Here is a 22,433-nt window from a genome sequence, read left to right as displayed (position 1 = left end):
GTTCATCACTAGTGGTGCTCACTTTTCATCGCAGAGAAAAAGCCCCCAACCGCCCCGGTGGTCCGCACACCTCCTGCAGCTGGTCCCGGACCACAGCCACCGAAAGGGTGAGAACACTGCTTACCTTCGGTTGCCGCTTGGCATGCCTGTTACGGCGATATCCGCACCTCCATGACTCATTTACTATCCCTTGCCTCTCTGAAATCTTACAACTAATGTAATGCTGTGGCAGCGAATGCCGTATCGAATGGCAATCTTTCGCAGCTCGTTTTCGTTGCCTAATATCCCTGGTGTTAGTGTTAAGCAGCTGCCGCCGCATTGGTAGCAACCACGCAAAGCTATGGGTCCGAAGAACAGAATTTGCTTCGTCCAATATGTGAATGGTTCCCCTACTTATATATTCTAGAGGTGTCCTTACATACTTCATTATAGGTGCCGCAAAGGAAAGCATTTCCACATCCGTTTAAGATCGAGTCTGTTATTCAGATTTCGGAGGAAAGAGCCTTTGCTTTTATGGCTGTGTACTTTGTGATGAATAAGCACCACCTCCACGAAGTAATCGCATGATCAACTGGATCAATGAACACTTAGCACGATACAATAAGGCTCCAGTGTCCTTCGGCGTCCGGCAAAAATAAAAATGAAGCGTGGATAAATAGTCTGCCCCGATTTCCTGCCTTTTTCTGTGCGTGATGTTGATAATCAGTAACTTTATAGGGCGTGAATGATCGGCGGGTATTACACCAATGCTTTATTTCTAGGGGTGTGCAAACATTGAAATTTTCGAAAACGAATCGGATCAGAAATTTGATAAATAACGAAAAAAATGAAAAATGAGAAAAATAGCAAATATTGCTCATCTTCTTTATCTCAGAATCCACAAGGTATTTTCAAGTAAAATTAAACTGGAATTGTACACAAGGGCATACTTTACTAAAATTCAGGATAAAGTTTATACAGTATTTCATTAAACATTTGTTTTTTGTACACGAAGGACTGAATGGAACTGGGTAAAGTTGTCTTAATTTGCTGCTGAATACAGTAAACTCTCGTTAATTTGGGTCTTGAAAAACCGGGAAAAAAATGTTCGATTAAACGAAAAGCTGAAATTATCTAATAACCTTGAAAAAACTTCCGCAACCCATTTGTATTACAGTAATTTTACCTGATTAACTCGTGCACTTTTATTTTTTGCATTTGAGTTGAAACAAAAGCGATAACTATGTTCTTCCCAGTAGTGTCAAGTGCTTCGATTTGTGCACACTATCAGTAAGGGCCTCTTTCAAGAACAAAGGTCCCTTTTAACAAAACGGCCTCGACGCGTTTTTAGAATGCTTCACTGCACAGTCTTGGAGTCAAACATTGCGGCGAAGCATACAGTGCGGTGAAACTGCAATGAATTCGAAAACTTCCGGCGTATTCGGCAATTTTCGAATATTCGGAAAATTCGAGTGTCGCTTTTCCGAGTACGAATACGAATCGAAGACCAAACATATTGAATTCGTATTCGAAATTTTGAATATTTTCACCCTCCTATTTATTTTCTTTTTTCAGCTGCTCAGTCCGATCTTAATGGTAGATAATGGGTTCACAGGAAGAGACAGGCGCAATATCTGTTACACTTCTTTCTGTGGACACATGAACCGTCCCGTTAGGGAAGAAAGGAAGGTGGGAGTGAAAGCGAAAAGAAACAGGAGCGGTAGTGGAGGGCTACGAAGTATTTCGGCGAGATCTTCGTGTACTGACATCGGCACACAACGCCTCTTCGCTTCGCCTCCATCGAGGCGCAGCCGCCGGCAGCCGGGCTCGAACCCGGGTACTCCGGCACAGTAGTCGGACCACTTAACCACTACGCCACCGCGGCGGGGCCCGGCCTCTCCGTTTAAGTTTGCTTTTGATGAAAAGAATGCGCAGTATACATTTGGATGAATACCACGAAATCATTGACACTCACACTTAATTAGGTTAAGGTCACTCGAGGGGCAACTTTAGTGTGACACAAAGACCAGCTGTACCTACCATAGTGAAGCTTTCGCTTGCATTGTAAACTGGTTGATAAGAAAGGAATGGCGCAGTGTTGTCAAGGTCACTTGAAGGGGAAAACTAAGGCAGTCTGATTTTCCTGTTCCCGAACTTCTGGCATCCGAAGTGCGTGACTCGAAAAGGTCTCTTTTTTTTTTTCTTTTTGCCATCCCATAGAAAGCCTGAGGTCCAGAGCGAGTCCAACCAGAAGCGATCCCCCAAACGCGATCCTCAGGTCAGGTCGACCGACAGCAGCAGCAGCAGCGCCAACATCGGCAACATCGGCAGCACCGGTGGCGAGGCCAAGCCGGACGTGTCCACGCAGGTGAACCAGGAGCCGACAGCTTCCGTGGCGGAAGCGCCCACACGCAGCACGGGCGCAGTGCCCAAGAGGATTACCAGCGACTCCGGTGGGTATTCATATATGTCTAAGTTCTTTTTTTTTTTTTTTTTGTAACGATATTTATTGCCTCTATGCGGTTGTCGACAGGAAATTTATTGCGTTTACAGAAGTTTTTGCAGTAATAGAATAGTTTTGCGTAGTTGCCACATAAAAGTACTACATAACTACTACATATTACAGAAATGCACTACAGAAAAACTACAGAGCTACAAAGACGTGCTGCACAACTACAGAAATGCCTGCTGTTACGACAAAAGTACATAAACTTTTTGTCGTATTTTTGACGCGATTTTGTACTTTTTATACTTGGAAAGAAGGGATACAAGAAATGTGCATGCAGTGTGCCCTATAAATTGGCTATATATATCGACAAAAAAGTGACAGACGATGGCAGAGGAGTGAGATGTCTCGACAGGCTTTATATGGAGCTGCTAAAAATGACGGGAAGGGGATTCTTCTTGACACACGGTGAACCTCATCAGGTTCTTCGAAACTACTTCGACGATGTAAACCGCCACCCACATCCTCTCACTGCAGAACGCACTGTGAACGGCTCAATTAAGAGGAGTCACGCTACTAACCAGTGTCTCAATGCGAAAAAATAACCAAATGAATTTATGCTTATGGAGCGGTTACTGTTACAATGCGTTTTAAAATGCCAATCGTGCACTGGTTTAAGTCAATTCGGTACTCTCCCTCACCGCTCGACCAGTGCTTCGGAACAGTAGCGAATCTAGTGCAATCAGTCCTGCATGCAACTCGTCCGATTAGTTTCGGGCCCAGAGGGCCAGAAGAAAAAAAGTGAATGACCACAGCGAATAAGCAAATACGACGCGCAACATCTGCTGCTCACAAGCGTGAATGCGCTTGGAGTGACGTTTAATGAAATAACTACCAGGATCTTTTGTCCTACATTGATAATGAACGTACTGGCGGCAGTCGATCTATTGTGCACTCTTTTACTGTCGAAGTCGGCCTCAAAGATTAGCACTTGTCGCAGCGATTGTCATTCACAGGTGCGAGACGCGAAAGTATAGGGCGACTGATTTCGGCCGATTTGTAACTGTGCCGATTCCTTATCCGTTTTCGGCACAGTTTCCTTATCCGTTTTCACCCCGCCGGGGTGGCGCAGTGGTTACGGCGCTCGACTACTGTTCCCAAGGACGCGGGATCGAATCCCGGCCTCGGCGGCAGCTTTTCGGTGGAGGCGAAAAGCAAGGCGCCCGTGTGCTGTGCGATGTCAGTGCACGTTAAAGAACCCCAGGTGGTCGAAATTTCCGGAGTCCTCCACTACGGCGTCTCTCATAGCCTGAGTCGCTTTGGGACGTTAAACCCCACAAACCAACCAACCAACCTTATCCGTTTTCCTGCTGGTTCAAAGTAGTAACTAATCCAACAAAATTTTTCGCTCAAAGGCAACCACTAACAGGTGGTAAGCGGCCATCGACACTCATCTCTTCTAATCTGCTTCTTGCTACGAGGCCATGAAACCAAACCACTCTTAGAGGTTTGTTTCATGGGTCCTGCTTCCGGTTGTGAATATGTGGTGTGTTGTCGCTTGCTCAGTTTTGCCCCCGCTTTACAGAGCGTAAAATGACACGCATGCGCTGACGTGATACTGAAGCAACTGCTAGACGCCTCCTCATCCGTCTTTTTCACAAAATGTGGCGCCCTGTGGGAGTGGTTGAAAATGAGTCTGCTACTGGTTGAAAACGTCCTTAGCGCCAGAGAAATGGTGGTGTGTGTTCGTGACAGCTAGCGCCATCTATCGCGTACGCCTGTCACGAATTACCTACACGTGGCCTCCGAGATCAGCTTACGGCTGCGCCGATCGCGGAGGCCAAGAACTGCGCGTGCGCAGCTGGTGTTAGTGGTTTGTTTTCAACCAGGGAAGACGCGCGCATGCGCGGAGCGGCCTTGTGAAAAAAGGCGTACTCGCGCTTAGTTACTCTTTAAGTGAGCTTCCCCGAGGCCAAATTTTTGTCGCGCTCCTTGCGCTTGCTCTGCAGCACTAGCTGTTATAGCCTAGCTCCCCAGTATCGCGCCTCTTTCATTAGAGTTTTAGCTTACCGTGATCCGCGATTCGCTACCGTGATCCGCCACCGCGCGTTCCACTGCGCATGCCCAGACCCCCCTTGACGCCGACAGATGGCGCCACATACTGGATGTCGGCACACAGACCTGCCGCGTCGGGACCAATCAGATTGAGCGCCCCGCCCACGCGCGGTAGAGAGTCACGGTGGCGGATCGCGGATCACGGTAAGCTAAATGTCTCTATTAGCTCTTCCGGACGGAAAATGGGAAGTAATGCAGAGGGAGCGGAGAAAAGGAGCATTGTGGAAAGGCTGCAAAAGGCGGAGGAGTATTACGGAGAGCGGGGAAGGAAGAGTTTGCAGAGGAAAATAAGGGGAAGACAGGGACATGAGAAGGTGTACGCGCAGTTGGGGATCGCGAAAGCGAACCCTTTGCCGGGGAACAGAAAGGGAAGGCGTGAAAGACAGAATGAGGAGATGTGCGCACGCAGGCAGCGGGAGCGCGAAGAGGCGTTGGAGAGGAGTAGAAGATAAAGGCGCGAAGAGATGCGGAGGTGCACATACACAGAAGGAACAGAGAGAGAAGCCAATGTACCCAGGCGGCACAAACCACCGGCCCAATATTGGTACTATGTTGGTCCAGACATTGCCAACATAGTACCAATCTTGGAAAAATGATTTGTGCTTTGTCTGAGTAGAAGAGAAGAAAGGGAAGGGGTGGAAAAAGATCTCTCCTTCCTGTTCCTCAATGGAGGAACAGGAAGGCGAGAAGTCCGGACTTGCGAAGATGCGCACACGCAAGGTTTCTCCAAGAGCGGCTTTTGCTGATCTCAGATGATCTGGTTAGCTAGCATTTGATTAGTAGCTGCGTGTACGCGCCTGCGCAGCAATGCTGCAGCGAGTGACGGAAAATGCTACACCTAGCAGTAAGCAATAGATAGCTTAGATTTGTAACCAGGCTTGTGTTGAGAAACTCATAAAGGGTAAGAAAATAAATGTGGGAGGACAGGTAAAGCGTAGAACTGCTAAATGGTGCTATTATACTGACAGCACTGATAACAAGCCAAAGAAAAGATAGTCAAAGGCACAAGGTTTTACCGACAAATTGGTTCAGATTCGTCCTGGCACACGGAGAACAAATGCGGCGAAGCAAATAGAGATGACCACAAGGTAACATTCCTGAAGTTCATCATTGCAGTTTTATTCGTTGTATGATCCGTGGCGAGCCAAATGAAGCAGAACAATTGAGAAATTGGCTTGAACAGAGTGGCGCGTGGCAAGGGCAGGTTGTGATCTCCGGGACCTTGTCCTGGCGTGGGCCTAACTTCACGGCGTGAATGCAGGGTCTAAGGCCAAGCGATCTTCGGTTAGCCGCATCCAGCGGCAGGCGTCGGTGTGCATCCCCTGGTACGAGGAGGACGAGTGGTACCAGGAGCCGCAGTGCAGCCACTGGCCCAGCCCGCCACTGAGGCGTCTGAGCGCGCCCACCCGCTTGGCGCCTCCTCCTCCTCCTGCCACACCGCGGCGGGACCTGTCGGGCGAGGGCTGGTCCGAAGTGCCGGCCTCGCTGCGAGAGTCGGCTAGCACCGAGAACCCGGGACTGCTGGAACAGAGCCTCGACCGTATGGCGCGAAGGTGCGTCCTTTGGGGCCCCGTGTGCTGCTCGACGGTCGGAGCGCATACCATGCGTACAGCCTAATTCTTTGTACAGAGCCGTCTACTCTTAGGTGGAACACGCGATCGCGTGACCACTGTCTTCGAAGCACAACAGCGTCCCGCCCGACTGTGTACCGAATCGAATCGATACCACATGCGAAGCATCCCTTCCAGGTCTTTGTTTTCCTAAGCCAATTTGGTTTGAAATGTGGCAGTGCCGGAGGCGATTTTTCTTTGAATAGAGTAAGTTACCACCTCCTTTGTGTTCACCCTAAAGTGGACATGTTCACCCTTAAAGTGGACCCATTCGAGTGGCTGTACAATTCCAGTGCAAAATTCTTCCTGTCACTTTGAATTCCCCATCCTCCAGAATATCCGACATCGGTGTTGTAAGCGAAAAATCAAGGGCATGGCGCTGGGCTGGTATCTGGCATCTGTAATGAGCGGGAACTGATTGGGGGCATGACGTCAAGAGACCGCGTGACATGACCGATTCGGCAGGAACCTTTAGCACAGGCTTTGCATTACAGCCGTGCAGGGTAAGGGGATCAAACCCTCCGGGGCCCTTGCACTCCGAGTAAGAGGTGCTACTACCGAGCCACGGAGGCACGTTCGTATACCGCTTCGTTGAAGCTAGGCTTTATTATCTACTTTGAATTGTTCTTCACAGGAAGTGGTAGAGCTTAAAACGGTGTAATAAAAAGTATTTTGGAGATAATAAGGGCAAAAATTAATTGATCGGCTTTAAATCGAGCGGCGAAGTGCATGTACGGGCGGAGCGGCGGACGGGATCGAGTCTTTAAAAAGGTCGTGGAAAGCTATTTACAAACATTTGAAGGCCTCGCCTTCAAAAAAAAACGGGTCCGCTAGCCATGGTCTCGCCCGACGAGTGGCAAATCGTCTCTTAAAAACACCGGTTTGTTCCGGATGAACAAGAAAGCAAAACAAAGAAGCATCAGGCGCTGCTGCGCTGAGAACAGGCTGTTCACGCGCGCGACAATAGAACACCAACGGAAAGCGGGAAAGATGTCAGGGTTTTACCGCGGCGAAACAAAACACACTGCAGAGCGAATAAAACGAGCAATAGGGCCAATGCGCTAACGGCGGCACAAGAAACATTGCTCCTCGCGTGACAACAACTCACACGAATACGCCTAGGCCGTTTCTGCAGGCACTGCGTCCATCTTCGTGTCGGCGATCTTCTTTCAGTCGTCCGTGCACACTCTGCTGGCCCATAGGCACCCTGCAATGAAGTTTGCTGTGGCGATCGCCGTGCCGTAACACATAGCCTAGTGAGAAGAGCAAATACCTTTAAGGCGCTTTCGTAGGGCGTTTTCACCCTACCTCCATGAGCTTACAGAGATCAGATTGCACGTTCTGTGGAAGCTTCGCGTGTCGCGTCCGATAACTGTGCTACGTCGAGAGCGCCTAGGCAAGGACGTTATCTGTCCCATGCGTATCTGTAACAGTGATGAACATGTGCGGTCGTTTATCGCGAACCAAGCGGCTAACAGCAACATTTTTTAGGCGCACTACGGAGCAAATGCAGCGCCGCCTAACCAGTGCAGGTTCCCTATGACGCTCGCCGGCTGCCCCGCGCCGGCCTCTCCGCCGGGGCAAAAAAGGCCCCGCGCCTTGCTTCCGACGCGCTTATCTACCCTCGTCTGTCGCCGCTAACGTCACGCCCCCCCCCCCCCCCCCAGATTATCTGCTTACTCATGCGCACTCGCGCTGCCCGTGCAAACACAATACAAATAGGAACACGCGCGCGGTTTAAAACACTTAAAGGGGCTGCAGAGCCCCACAAATTAGACGACGCGCTTGAGAAATTGGTATCCCGCCGATCGTCTCCGTAACGCAAAACTATTTAAGAGACTTATTAGTGCCGAACATAGTAGTGATCGAGATGATGCTGCTCTCCCCCTTCAACTCAGACCATGCCGGCGCGTAAAAAGAAGATTCGTGACGGTTCCCCCACTACGCTCTGTCTCGCCCGCACGAATTGGGAGCCTCCAGTGAACTAGCGCGCCCAGCAAGCCCAAGTGACGTCACAGGAGACGTTTGCGCGCGGTACGTGTGAGGAAGTATCGCTCAAATCGGTCGCTAGTGTTCACCCGGAGCGCTATAAAAATTATTTTAAATTTACAGGATTCGCGCAAAACTTTGAAATTTGACCACATCCATGGATTTATTGCAATAGGATATTGCCGAAAGTAGCATTTCAGGGGCCCTGCAACACTGCCTCGTCACACCCTTAGAGGCAAACATTAGGTACCCATATCCCCCCCTCCCGTTGATTTTGTTTTTGTGTTGTGTGTAATATGGATATCAGGTTTAAAGTTTTGGACATGCATGGTATGAGCATCTTTTGTGGGTCTATCTGTAGTGTTCTTTTTAAGGCGAAAGCCGTTCTAGGCTCATGTAACAGAATCCTGTGCACGAAAGTTGTGAGTGAAATTTGAGCGTTAGATTTGTCATATTTCACGATATTCTGCGAGATATGTTATTGTCCTGCGTTCCTGCCATCTGCAGTCCCACACTTCAACGCGCGCCATGAAACGCGAAGCGACAGGAGCGATGGTGCACCGTCCAGTCTCACAATTGCAGGAGAAATTGTGACAGATACTGCGCCTTTCCTTTCCTGTATACCAATTATAATTAAACATAGCATTGCAATGAACCCCGATAAGAGGCAAACGATGAGAGGCAAATGATAGGAGACTAAGGGTATAGGCTTTCGCCATTCTCGTCTTGAGGGACATCTAAGAGGCCCTCTAATTTGTGTTGCACCTGACACTTGATAGATTGCAACGAGGCCCAGCAAAGGTCTTACATTCCTTTCAAATGTTACATTTCCTCCAATTACCTTGTTAAGCACGAGCACGTATAAAAATTTGGCAAAATCGTCATATTTCCATAAAATGCAGAAATGGCACAGGAAACACCACAGAGCAGCGCAAAAAACAAGAAGCCCCCTTACATCGTACGCTGTCAAAAAAAAAAAAAAAGATTTTTTTATTTGTAATGATAAATGGCGAAGGTGAAAAAATATGCCACTCAAGCGAACTCTGTAGGGTTTCGGAACACCATTCCGAAGGCGACAATTGCCAACAACACGATGAAACAAATCTGCTGACCGCTTTAGTATCCTGCCTTGCGGGGTGACCATTGCCCACTGCTCTCCATGGCTTTTAATGGTGCTCATAGGCGATTATGCAATGACGGTAGTCCCCAGCGTGGGGTTGCCCTGCATTCCTGCAAATGCATCGCATCTTCGAATGCGGAGGTAAACGTATAACACCCTTGTAGTTCTAGATCAACAACGTAGTATTGCCAAATTCCATGCAGCACTGATGCACAGGGAGCGTGGCTTCTTGTATGGTGCAGAGCTGACAGCACTCGAATTCGTAAGATTGCTTATTCCATTCAATGGTATGTGTACCCGAATGCAGACATAACCTTGGTGACGCCTCTAAAACAATACTGGAAAAATGATAAGATTTCTGCCGAAAATCGTAAAAGGCATGTATAGAGAGCTTAAGCATCACGGGCCCCTGCGTGGTCTGGTATATTTTTATAGCGTAATGAAATGGGCATGTATTTGGAGTATGATTATGCACAATTTACGTACTAAGTTTATATCAAAGAGCATGCATCACGCAGGTTCAAATCGTGTATATGTGACTGTGCGTATGACGTGGACTTAATAAAACACATTTTGCTTTAGACTACTTTCTGAGTTCAGGTATTGTGAAAGTGGCTTGATGAGCGAGCTGGTTGAACACTATTTTAAAGCAGTGCTAGAACTCGGGTAGATAGGAAGAGACAATGTGACAAAGAGACAAGGTTGCGATGCGTGTTTGTCTCTTTCTATCTTTCCGTGTTCTAGCGCTGTTTTTAGTTCTGTAGTTGCAAGGAATATCCTGCACTCGTTTGAGCACTCGCTAAGCTGAAGCTGCGTCCAGATGCGCATTCACCCATACTGAAAAACGTGCTCTCCGCAGGCTGCTTCTCAAGTCGCGCTCCCTGGAAGAGGAGCCGACGACGGGGCGGTCCGTGGTCTGCTACAACGACATCGGCAGCAAGGAGGCTGTTGACTTCGAGGAGTCGCTCTCTTCGCCGGGCGCCCTGACGCCCGAGAGTGACGACCCCAGCGAGGAAGACGCCGAGACCGTGAGGATGCAGTACCGCCAGCTTTGGGAACTCAGGGCCACCTTCGAAGAGGAGGAAACCACCACCGACTGCTTCGAAACTGCGGAAACCTCGTGTCAGGTCATCGAAGAGGAGGACAGAAGGCTCTTGCAGGATCATCGAAACACGGGCTTCAGCACATCGCAGGAGTCCGAAGCCACCGAAGAACGGCCCGGGAGGTTGCAGAGCTTGCCCAGCGAAGTGCGTCGCCAGAATTACAAGGTCCTCTTGGCCCGACGTCTGCAGCGGAGAATCGAGAAGGGCTCTGCCGACAACAGCTTCGACAGCATGGAGACGGACTGTTCCTCGACGGACGCCAGCCGGACGGAAGGCGGCGTGACCACGTCTTCCTTCGACTCGACGACTGACAACACGGACGGTGGAGGCGCCGATGGCCAGGGGCACCAGTCACGTCTGCAGCAGATGAAGGCCGACAGCGGCTACAAATCAATGGAGAGCAGCAACGGTAACAAGCCCCCGGCCAAGCTTAGCCGCAAACACGTTCCGCTCCAGGAACTGCACTCGGCTTCTTCTTCGTCTTCCAGGAGGAGTGCACTACGCAAGCGCCGTCAGATGGAAGGTCTGCAAATGAGGACCCGCTCAGAAGAGGCCGGCCCGACGGCTGCCGAAGCGGCCGAGGCTCTCCAGTCTTCAAGCCTCTCCTCCGAGCCGCTAGGCTCTCAGGAAGCACAGGGCAAGGTTTCCGTGTTCCAGAGGTTCTTCAGGTCGACACGCCGCACGAGCAGCGCGCGGTCTTCTTCGGGAAACGGCGCCAAACGTCTGCTGATGCGAGACTTCAGCATCGATCCCAAATCGGATGCACTGTTTCGAGAGTTTTCGAGACGAGACCCCGCCTACGACTCGCCGCGAAGCTGTTCGTCGGGACAGGGCGCTAGCCCGAGGCTCGGTTCTGCTAAGTTGCTATCGCCGCAGTTGAGCATTGAAGAAGAAGAAGGGTCGGAGGATTCGCACTCTGCAATGGAGGATGATTGGAAGCCGCAGGGACCATGTTGCGACGTGCCCATTGCTAGGCTACCATCGGAATGACCATTCGCGGTTACCCCGCTCACGAAGAGCTAGGGGTCCGCTTTTTTGTTCAGTTTCGTCTTGTTCTACAACACATGCCTTCCTTCCAGGAACTTCAAGCCAAGGGTAGTGTGTTTTCGAAGCTGTAAATTATGTGGGGGTCGACTCAAGTTGTATCAGTGGCCGACGCCAGTATTTTATCAGTGATGACATTCCGGTGACTGCGTCTTTTGCGCTAAAGCACAGCTCGGTTCATAAGGGAGAGAAGGGTACGTTATAGTGCCTACCGCTAGTGATGTGCGCTGTATAGAACTCAAAGGTGAATGGTTTTCCGAACTTCACAGGAAACGCGTGCATGCAGTTAGATGCATTTCACATCCAGAAACTATGCGTCGTTTGCTTCACAGTTTACGCATCAGTGGGCACAGTAGTCGTTTGGTGTTTTGGGTTTAAGGATAGTGGGGGGGGGAGACGAATTTTTTTATGGACTTCTTGATTTGTATTCGTGGACGTTTTTATTCAGTGCACTTGACCTGGCCGCTGTCTTTTGCTGCTGCGTTTGCTGCTGTCACCGCTTGACCCCTTAGAGCAAATTAGGCTATCTCCAGTAATTGTAGTCCAGCACCGCAAAGTGGCACCAACATAACGGCGTTGCCAGCATGCTGATGGGCTGAGCGAAAAAGCGAGGCGCTACATGCATTTTACTTTTCTTTGGGGGGCAAGGCTGGACGTATGGCGTCAGTTCAGACTGAGGTCTGAGATTTTCTTCACAATGAAATTGACTAGGACACAGTCGGAGAGAAATCCTTCCTTACTAGGAGAGCGGGAGTGTATTGTGATTTCCTGGGATGAACACACAATCGCCAATTAAATGACAAAAAATATACTAATTTACGTGTCTTCGGTAAAGAAAGGGTTGATGTAGGTTTCTAAATATCCATGTTTTGAAACTAAATTGTTTTTCGGTGCGCAAACCCTACTTCTCGAGGTCTAACGGGCTCAGCATTCCCTTTCTTATCGTACTGGCAGGAGCTGTCAACTCGGGCTTCACCCTGAAAACAAAACGATGAGATCAGATTCCACCATTCCGAGAACCCTTGGGTCACGAATTAGATGCACTATCGCTAGGTCACATAGAGACGCTCGTACAAGGTGGTTAAAGTCCCTGGGCAGTAGGCACCATTGGTCCAACACTGGTACTGTGTTGACAATATCCGGTCCAACATAGGATCATTGCATTGCCAATATTGGACCAGTGGTTCATTCTGCATAGGATATATACCTGCCGCTAGTGGCAACTTAGGCAACATACGTCACTGTCCTCACGAGCACGACTCTATCAGATGCTGGCGAGGAGAAAGCGACGAGGTTATGTCTTTGGGACGTTAAACCCCAAAACCAAAAACCAACCAAAACCAAACCATCCACTGAGCCACGTTAGGCATAGCCAAGTAAGATCTCTGTAATCATGTTGTTTTGCTCCTGGCGCATGTGTGCTTATCTCTGTGAATCGCTACATGGGGAATACCTCGCAGCGCGATTCGGTAGCCTTTTGCTGATTTTTTTAAATAACCAGTGCCAAGTAAACAGGGACACGAAAGGGTACAACACAAGTGCTGGCCTTCAGCTCAGTTTTTTCGTTTCTTTTCTTAGAATTTGTATACGCGTTCCTAACCATTTTACTGGTCCATTGGTTGACTGGTTATTTCCTGCCAGGTATGAGCACACAGAGACCAGTAGAGCGAGAGGACAACAAATACACGCGCTCTTCCGACTCGCCTACTAATCTGGGGCTCTTGAGCGTCATTCCAGCTTACGTTGGGTTATTTCTTAGTTTTCAGGCGATTCACTTCCACTTCTGTTTGGATACCATTAACACAAGATAGCTTTGTAATTCACATTACCCTCTTATTTTTTCACGAGGACATTATTATTTTTGGAATATTCCCACAAATGTTGTCGATTTAATTCTAAGCATTTTGTTGGCCTCCATAGCCGAGTCCTATGAGAACCGGTGTGGTAGGGTTCTTACGCATTTAAATCTTTATGGGTATAAATAGCCTACCGTTCACAACTTGATAGTGGCTGCAGAACCCAATTAAACTATTTTGCTTTGTTGGAAATTCATTTCTAATGCCCCATTTGCATAAGTTATAAGCCATGACGTGTGTGTTTAGATACATTCTCTTTAATCAAAAAGTAAACTGCGCAGGCATAAAATAGAAACAGAAGAGATGAGGAAGACTGGACAAGTGCGAACTTTCAATATTTCGTCGAACAGACCAAGACCCTATTTCGTTGATAACTAAATGCTACTGTGCCTGAGAGGAAGGATACAGGATCCTTTTTCAGAAGGCCACCTGCATTCCCGATCCTTCCAGTGACTATCATCCGCACCTTCAGGTCCTGGCTGGACGGCATATCCTTCCAGCGTTTCGTCGTCGGATTATCTATAAGTAGACAGCCCTAGAATCGTTTTTACAGGTCTATTCTGTATACTTAAAGTGCGCTGCAAATGCGAATTAGGCAGAGATGAAAGTTTGCGCCTGCCTTGTCCTCCTCGACGTATGCGCTGTCTATTATAAGTGCGCAATGAATTTCTTCTTGAAAATGCCCTAGTAGCAAGTTCAGTTAAGGTACGACATATGACACATATGTAGACATATATGACTTCATAGTTGGCGACGAAAGGCAGCACGAATGAAGAGGATGGTTTATTCGAAAGTTTGGACCGAGAAAAGGGGGAAAAAAAAGGAAAGCTGAATGGAAAGTAGGCGTTTTTCTAGTGCCCTTTCTTGTGGAGTGCTGTAAATTGAGACTTGTACTACATGAATTAGAAGCGCAATTTTTATCACATGTCATCGCGCAAATTATCCCGCTGCGATCCCAAATGGTGCTCATTTATTCCTAGTAAACAGCGGGGCATGAAGCCCTTTTTGGTTTTATTTTCTGTGATTAAGTGTGTCAGAATTTGCTGTTAGCCGTATTCACTGCGGTAAGTTTTATTGTGTACAACTAGGTCGCCTTCTGTGAGTTTTGGAGTATAAAATACGCACACTTCGTAAACTTTAGGTGACAGGTTTTCTAAATATGGTGCCCTCCACCCGTCTCTCCGCGTGGCTTACAGCACGGCGGAAAGTACATGCTCGCGAACTGTGCGTTATAACTGAACAATATTGCTTCTGAATGCCGATTTCGACAGTGATTTGCGAACGCGGTTGGAAAATAACCCTCGCGGCGCACTTTTAAGGTAAACACAGAGCCGAGCATAAGATTGTCTATTCAGCGCAAGGAAGCTGCATGCTGCCAGTCATAATGTATGAAAGCGCGGGAGCGGTGTTTTCATAAACAGCATTGCTGTCTGAAGTCGGCGGCATAAGCGGATGGCTGCTCTAGGAAGCCTGGAAGGTAGTTGTCAGGCTTAAGCGCGCTTATCAGTGGTCGCCGCAATTGCGGTGCATGCAGCGATGATCTTTAGGGAGTTTTAGCGCAATGCATACAGCCCCCGGCAACGCTTACCATGGCCGCCAGCTGCCAAAGCGAGCGCAAATATCGCCCGGTAGAGGCGCCCGTCCTGTTGGCGCTTTCCGCGCATGCGCATTGACTGTTCGCGGACGCAACAAGCGGTGACTGTGGATTATACGCTATGCTAAGACTCTCTAATTAGCTGAGAGCTCGAGTCTGCGTTTGACATTTGTAGATCAAACGAAAGGTTACGTGAGTACAACTGGACCAGGAATCGCGATACATCCGTCATCTCTGTTCAAGAACCTTCTCCTTGCGTGTCGAGCTATACGGGTAACCTCTGTCGCCCAGCTTCCCATTGTCTGACTCAGCTCAACAAGACGCACAGTTGGACGTTTCGCTCTGACGCGGTCGTGTCATAATGCACGACCAACGCCCAAACAAGCCTTGCAAGACTGCGCGCAGCAAGTTGTAAATAGTTTTTACCTTAATCTCCGAGCTAGATGTTAGAGACAAACCCCTCTCATCTACCATGCTTGCAGATCCGGAAAGGCCGCTCATTTTCGGACAATACGATTCTTCGGCGGCGGCTGTAATAGCCGCGACTGGTTTCTTTTTTTCCTGCGCGCGCAGGGGCCGCGTCAGCGTGTACAATATTCTTAACTGTATCGCAGTACAAGCCGGTCTTCAGCGTTCGCTTGCTTGTAGTTGAGTTCACATCGTATCATCCATATATAGTACTTTTCGTGTTCGGGGGGCACTGTTTGTTGGTCTTTTTTTACGCCATTTTCTCTGTCGTCTGGCCGGTATTTCGCCCGATAGCATTGCTGGGTAGGAAGGTGAAGGTGCGTGTGGTTGAGAAGATCGTGCCTGCAGCATGCTAGTCAACGTTTGTTTTCTTTTTTGTGCGTCTGGTCATGCAGCCAGCGAAGAGGGAGTTTGGCCAAACTGGGTTTCACTTCGAAGGGGGAAAACGCTTGTGTGCAGCGACTGTTTTTTCGCAAGCTTTTGCTTTGCGCGTCGAACAGTAAGCCATCTTGCTGCCTTAAACTGGCCGGGGTTTGCGAAAAAAAAAAAAAAAAGAAACATTTGTACAGACAAGCAAGTTTGTTTTCGTGATAAAAGAGGCAACCGATTGTTTATTGCTTGTTACTGTAGTTAGCAGTGGAATCAACATTGTTTCTATTGTCGACAAAAGTTTTCATTGAAATTTATGCTGCCTTAACAGATGTGCTTTGTCTCAATTGTTTCTCCAAAGAGTTTTGACCTCGTTGGGCGCTATGTGTTTTAATAAGGGCGTGGTAAAGTCGGCTGTTGGTCGTTTTTTATATAGTTTAATTAGCATATTTGCCGTGTACTGATAAGCCACGGCTTATAACAGTTGACGCAAACACGTGGTGTCGGCGATGAGGATGTTACTAGCTGGCCCATGTCATCTGCCAACTTGCATAATGGGAACAAAGGGGGGTGTTTTTAAAGACAGGAAAGACCTGTATACTGTTTCGCACCGTGACCACCGGTAATCAAACAGGGCGCACATGGATGTAAAGGGGTTCCGTACTGTGCCACATCTCATTTCTTCGTTCTCTGATATACTGGCTGGACCCACTCGTTTCTCAGTGATACACACTCTCGGATGCACAGTGTGTGGAGGATGTCATTGCGCACTTTTTAAAAGAGAAAGCCTCACGAGACCTCCACAGAACTGTCTACGCGTCGGCGAATGGAGCAGCGAGTTTTGATTTACGCGCTGAAACTTTGAATGATCTCTTGATGGTTCATGAATTAAAAAGAAGTTTAAAAAGAGTGGCAGTCTTTCTTTTTTTTTTTTTTTTTAAGCCTCTCAGGAGGACAGCTTGCATCTTCCGCTTGCGGTGGAGGGCTGCTAGAGGTTATGAACTTCCGAGGATACTAAAGGTCAACGTAAGAGTGTCACGTGATTACGTCAGGCAAATGGCGCAGGAAACATCTCCGAACAAGTGGAAGCAAAGCATCCACTTTGTAGCGGGTGTCCGCTCCACTCAAATAGCGCAACCGCAGCGCGACGTCACGACTGCGTCACATTGCATTATAGGTCACGTGGTAACTCGCCACCACCGAGAACCGCAGCTGGAATGACACGGTAGGTAGGGAATCTTCCACTAACTTGCCGCGCATAGCAGCTGCGTCATCACTAGTGCACATGGGTGGCATGACTACGTTACAACGTTCACGACTTATCGACTTTTTAGTGACACGGATTCACACTGCCGAATCGATTTTTTGCTCCCCGGTGCCGCCTGGTCTTGCCGGGTACCCACTGGTTTTCCAATGGGTACAAGATATCGCCCGGCCTGATGCTCGGCTCTTCTGAGATGAAAGGCTTGGGAAAGGGATCATGAACCGAAATGATGATTTAAATATTTATAAGGGTTCAAAGCTGCTAAACCGAATATGGAGCGAAAGCATTAGCTGCGGGTGACCGAGCGTGCTTCTTCTGTTAGGCGCAGCGCCGGCTCTGGGACCACGGACACGGCACACAGCTACGAACGGTTAGACTTGGAGTAGTATTGCTGTCGCAATAAAATTTTTTCACCACAAAGAGACGCTTGGTATGCACCAGTGAAAGTGTTGGCGCGGAGGGTTGCGGAAGGTTCCGCAGCAGAGGCAGTGCCGACACTTGAGCGCCCTATTGCCGCACCTTCAGATGACTTTCTGAATACGGCGATAAATAAAGTGTACGAAAATATATCTTGGTCTTTCGATTGGTCGCATCAGTTAACTGCAACCAAGGGGCCACTGGTTGGAGTGACCAAGAATGCTGGCAGCCTGTGTGAGAAAGGCTAACCACTATTCGCGATAAACGCAGTTAAGTTCGGTAACCACGGTTAAGAATAACTGTCGTTAGGCGGCTCATGTGACTAGGGTATACCTCCATCGCGTTGTTATACACGCTTCGGGTTCTGAAGCTTACAGTATTCAGCTGGTCGCTGTGACTGATGCCATTCGAAGATATATGGTCGTGTCTGCGGGCAATGAATCTCCTATGGTAAGAGGGGGTCAGTTTCTCAGGATCGTATGTGGCGCTCGGATTTAACATCAGTAGGTAGGCGCGAGAATTGGGGCAGCCTAGCACTGGCGCTGGTAGAATTGTTCAGCCGCTCCATCGCTCTGACGGTTCCCGAGTTTGCAGTGCTGGTAGCTTTATAGCCTTTATTATTATAGTTCGCAGTTGCGCCGTGTCGTGCGCAGAGTTTTTTTTTTTTTTTTTTTAGTATTTAGCACTAGTAGCCGCAATCACAGATTTAGCTGGCATCTGTTCGAGGCCGCGCACTGATTTATTTTATAGGAAGGGAAAGGCGCGGTAACTGTCTCACCTGTTTTCTGTGGACACCGCAACCACGTCATAACGGAAGGGAGGAAGATGGGAGTGAAAGTGGAAAGACAGAAAGAGAAGCCGTAGTGGAGGGCTACGGAGGAATTTCGACCACCTGGGGATCTTTAACGTGCGCTGAGCCCCGCCGGGGTGGTGCAGTGGTAAGACGCCCGACTACTGTGCCGGAGCACCTGGGTTCGAACCCGACCTCGGCGGTTGCGTTTCGATGGAGGCGAAACGAAGAGGCGTCCGTGCGCTGTGCGATGTCAGCGCACGTTAAAGATCCCCAGGTGGTCGAAATTACTCCGTAGCCCTCCACTACGGCTCCTCTTTCTCTCTTTCCACTTTCACTCCCACCTTCCTCCCTTCCCTTACGGCGCGGTTAAGGTGTCCGCAAAAAACAAGTGAAACAGTTACTGCGCCTTTCCTTTCCTATAAATAAATCAGTGGCGATTATCCCAGTTGCACCAGTTACCGGGAAATGTACAAGCGCGTGTTACTCCTGACAGGGCAGTCGCATACGTGTCGCTCGCGACCCCTCAGTTTCGGCATCTCTTCTCTGTCTTCTGTCACATGACTCACACATCAGCCTCCATCGACAGGACACGAGTGCGCGCAATGCTCAGCCGACCTCGGCTCAGCGCCTTTGAGCCGACTTTCTTGGTCGTCGATTACCTTTCGTCGCACTGATGACCTTCTTTCGCTGCTCGAGATGAGGTGCTGCCAAAACTAGAGCATCTGTTTTCATCACGCCGTGCATTCTCTTCGCATCTCTCGCTCCCTTTCTGTCCACTTTTTACTCAATTTTTTCTTTCTCTCCTATAAATTACATCGAGATCCCCTTTTTCCAACAAATATTATGTTTGGTATTTTATTTTAAATGCTCTTCTGTTGTTTTTCATCCACACGTTTTTTTTTGTTTTTTTTTTTCAAAATTCATGCTTGGCGCTATTAATTTGTCTTAATTGGCTGTGCAAATATCCATGTATATCCTACTACACCTTGACCTTGTGGGTATGTGCCACGTTTCAAAAGGAGAAGAAGAAGTACCGTTTACGTCGCTTCTTATCACCCTGACTGCATTCAGAACGCGAATGAACTAAAATCACGCCACAGTGTCACCATGGAGCGGTCGATGCGAGACTACGACTCCGGTTCCGACGTCGACAGCTTGCTAGAGGGAGCACCGATGTGAGGTTTCCTTTCTCTTTTTAAAGGCCTTCGTTGAAGGAGTAGCCTCAGCTGTCATGTCCATTTCGTTCGTCCCATCACTATCGGTCGCGTTTCGATGAAGGTGTAATGCGAAAGCATTGCATTGTACGCATGGTGCTTCATTGTCAGGGCAGTTTGTAGGACCTCAGCAGGTCCAACTTATTCCGGAGCCTTCAACTATGGCACCTCTTTCCCTCTCCCGCATTTCACTACTTTTTTTCACCCTTTTTCTTACGGTGTGGTTGGGGTTACCTCCAATTTGTGAAACGGTACGGTTATCTTTTTCAACCCCGCCGGGATGGTGCAGTGGTAAGACGCCCGACCACTGTGCCGGAGTACCCGGGCTCGAACCCGACCTCGGCGGCTGCGTTTCGATTGAGGCGAAACGAGGAGGCGTCTGTGTGCTGTGCGATTTCAGCGCACGTTAAAGATACCCAGGTGTTCGAAATTACTCCGCAGCCCTCCACTGCGGCTTCTCTTTCTACTTTCATTCCCACCTACCTCCTTTCTCTTACGATGCGGTTGAAGTGTCCACAGAAAAGACGTGAGGCAGTTACCGCGCCTCTCGCTTCCTAAAAATCAGTTTTTCTTACGGTGCGGTTGGAGTGTCCTCCAATTTGTAAAACGGTACGGTCATCTTTTTCACTCCTTGGGTGGAGTCAAGTCACTGCCTCGCTGAATCACTGAATCGTTGACAGTTCAGGTAATTAGAAGAAAGCTTTAATAGGGTCCATATTACAAAGCATACAAAAACTAATTTATTTATAGGAAGGGAAAGGCGCAGTAACAGTCTCACTTGTTTTATGTGGACACCGCAACCGCGCCGTAAGGGAAGGAAGGAAGATGGCAGTGAAAGTGGAGAGAAAGAGGAGCCATAGTGGAGGGCTACGGAGTAATTTCGACCACCTGGGGATCTTTAGGAATAAGGGTGGCAGTTCCTGGCCCTACGGGGCTGGGACGGCAGGTCAACGCCGCTTGCGGCGGTGGCTAACCAGCCATCGAATTTTTATCTGTTGTAGGCCGTCATTGCACCTGCCACCGCTTAGGTGGTGGACGACGGCTGTTGTTGCAGCGCGCCTCTTTCTCTCCCTCTTCTTTTTCTTTCTTCTCTATTTTCTCTTCTGTCCGTACGAGGCAGCGGAGGTGGCTCAGCTACAGAGCCAGTAGCAGGCCCGTACATTTTCTTTTCCTTCGTCCTACAGCCACAACAACAACATCTTTAACGTGCGCTCACATCGCACAGCACACGACGCCTCTTCGTTTCGCCTCCATCTAAACGCAGCCGCCGAGGTCGGGTTCGAACCCGGGTACTCCGGCACAGTAGTCGGGCGTCTTACCACTGCACCACCCCGGCGGGGCTCTGCGCGCCACCACACAGAATATGTGCCCTATAACGCTGGAAAGGGAAAAGCCACTCTTAGGAAAGTAAGTAAGAAACAGCTAACAGTATTGAGTTGTTCGTTTCTTCATATTTGATTTATATTTCCACCACCTCCATTTTTTTTTTATTTTAGCGGCTGCAACGGTCTTTTATTTTTTCCCCGCAGCTGCAGATAGTGCAGGCCCGAGAGACTCGTGAATGAACTGGGTTCTACAAAAAAAAAAAAAAAAAAAAAATACGTCAATACCACTTTTTAACTCAGTGGTGTTTTGTAAAAACAATCTTTAAGGAAGCAGCGAAGCATACCCGTGGTTCGACACTTTGCCGAGGCGACTTTTTATTTCAATTATCATTAAGGTTTTGCATTTTTTTTTTGTGATATGTCGCCTCCGAAACGTGTCACTACCTCCTTATCAACGTAGATGTACCGCGGTAATAGTGTACTAGAACAGGAACACTCCACCATAATGGAGGACGCTTCATGGATGCCCATTCGTTAAGGAGGATGAACTTTATTTCCATCGCCAGCAAGTAGTAGAATAGTGGGGGTGTATAGCCCCACGAAGTGGCCACGAGATCGGGGCATTCGGCGAATTCTATGGTTCTTGTCACGACCCGCATCTGTGTGTCCGAGTCTAAGCTGAGCTATGCAGCCTCCCTCTGGTTTTGACTCTGGAGCTGAAAACCTGCGGGAGAGGGTGGGGGGGGGGGGGGAAGCGAGGGCAAGCCTAGAGTATGTGTGAGAGAGTGGCGTTTCGACCACACAGCATACAAGAAAGGGAGTAAACGCTAGGATATATGTGAGTATATATGGGGGGATTGAGGAGCTGGTTTGTTTCTAGTTGCGCCACGCTACCTTTTGGGATTTCATAAGGGAAATATGAGGGAGAGGGGATAGAGGTCTACCTAAATGGTAGTGCATGGCGCATAGAACTGGTGATGTCACAGTCCGCTCGACGAATCCTCGGGCATAATTGTGGCCTGCCTCGTTCTCTGAATGAGATGAGTGCGTAGAGGCCGAGACCAATCGTATCTCACGAAATGGGAGATTGGTGAAGCGGGGGAGGAATAGGGCAGCAGGGGAGACCCGTCCTTTGGCTAAATTAGCAATTTCAGATTTAGAGTAGCTGAAGATAATTTCTGCCGAGATGGAGACCGTCACCAAGGCAATGGCCGTCCTCTCGGCCTCTTCAGACGATCTGATGAAGATGGAGTACGCAACCAACGGTCGTCCACTGTGGTTTACTGCCACGAGCATCGCGGTCGGACTATTCGGCTGCGTCGACGTAGACTGGTCCGATCCGTCGAATACTTTCGTGCAGTGACAGTCCTCTCCTTACGGCGAGTGACATGATAATCTAGGAGCCTGTTTTTAGTGTAAAGGGTAACAATGAGGTTCCCGTAGTCGCTTTGAAGCTTAGTCCTACCCTGTTGAATATATGATATACCATGGGGGTGTGGGTAAGGCGCTCGTACCGAGAGATGAAATGAGTTTCTATAGGCTCCGTTACGATTTATAATGTCAGGAGTTTGGAGGTAGGGGTCCGGTAAGGGAGGTGAAAAGCCGTCTCGTATGCCTGTCTAATAAGGCAGCTAACGACGTCCCATTCTTGGCAGCTTATGGGGTGATAAGGGAGGGTATAGTTGAGGTAACTTATAACACACACCTAGACCAGACTCCGTAAGTCA

The 22,433-nt window shown here is 48.8% G+C and overlaps 2 protein-coding genes across 2 annotated transcripts in view; one reads left to right on the top strand and one right to left on the bottom strand.

Annotated features, from left to right (window-relative positions):
* Positions 1 to 11,352, top strand: part of LOC146182467 (uncharacterized) — a 31,850-nt gene extending 20,498 nt beyond the window's left edge. Inside the window, exons 3-6 of the mRNA XM_084577746.1 lie at positions 35 to 107; positions 2,200 to 2,432; positions 5,802 to 6,093; positions 10,119 to 11,352. Coding sequence (XP_084433872.1) covers positions 35 to 107; positions 2,200 to 2,432; positions 5,802 to 6,093; positions 10,119 to 11,352 — 1,832 coding nt within the window. The remainder of the gene's footprint in view (positions 1 to 34; positions 108 to 2,199; positions 2,433 to 5,801; positions 6,094 to 10,118) is intronic.
* LOC146182466 (dihydropyrimidinase-like) overlaps positions 1 to 22,433 on the bottom strand; it is a 202,459-nt gene that overhangs the window by 156,555 nt on the left and 23,471 nt on the right. The window lies entirely within an intron of this gene.

Source organism: Amblyomma maculatum, chromosome 8 (assembly GCF_055883805.1).
Source record: "Amblyomma maculatum isolate TAMU_Amacu chromosome 8, ASM5588380v1, whole genome shotgun sequence".
NCBI lineage: Eukaryota > Metazoa > Arthropoda > Arachnida > Ixodida > Ixodidae > Amblyomma > Amblyomma maculatum.
Note: the sequence above shows the minus strand (reverse complement) of the source record. Positions and strands in the feature narration are given on the sequence as shown.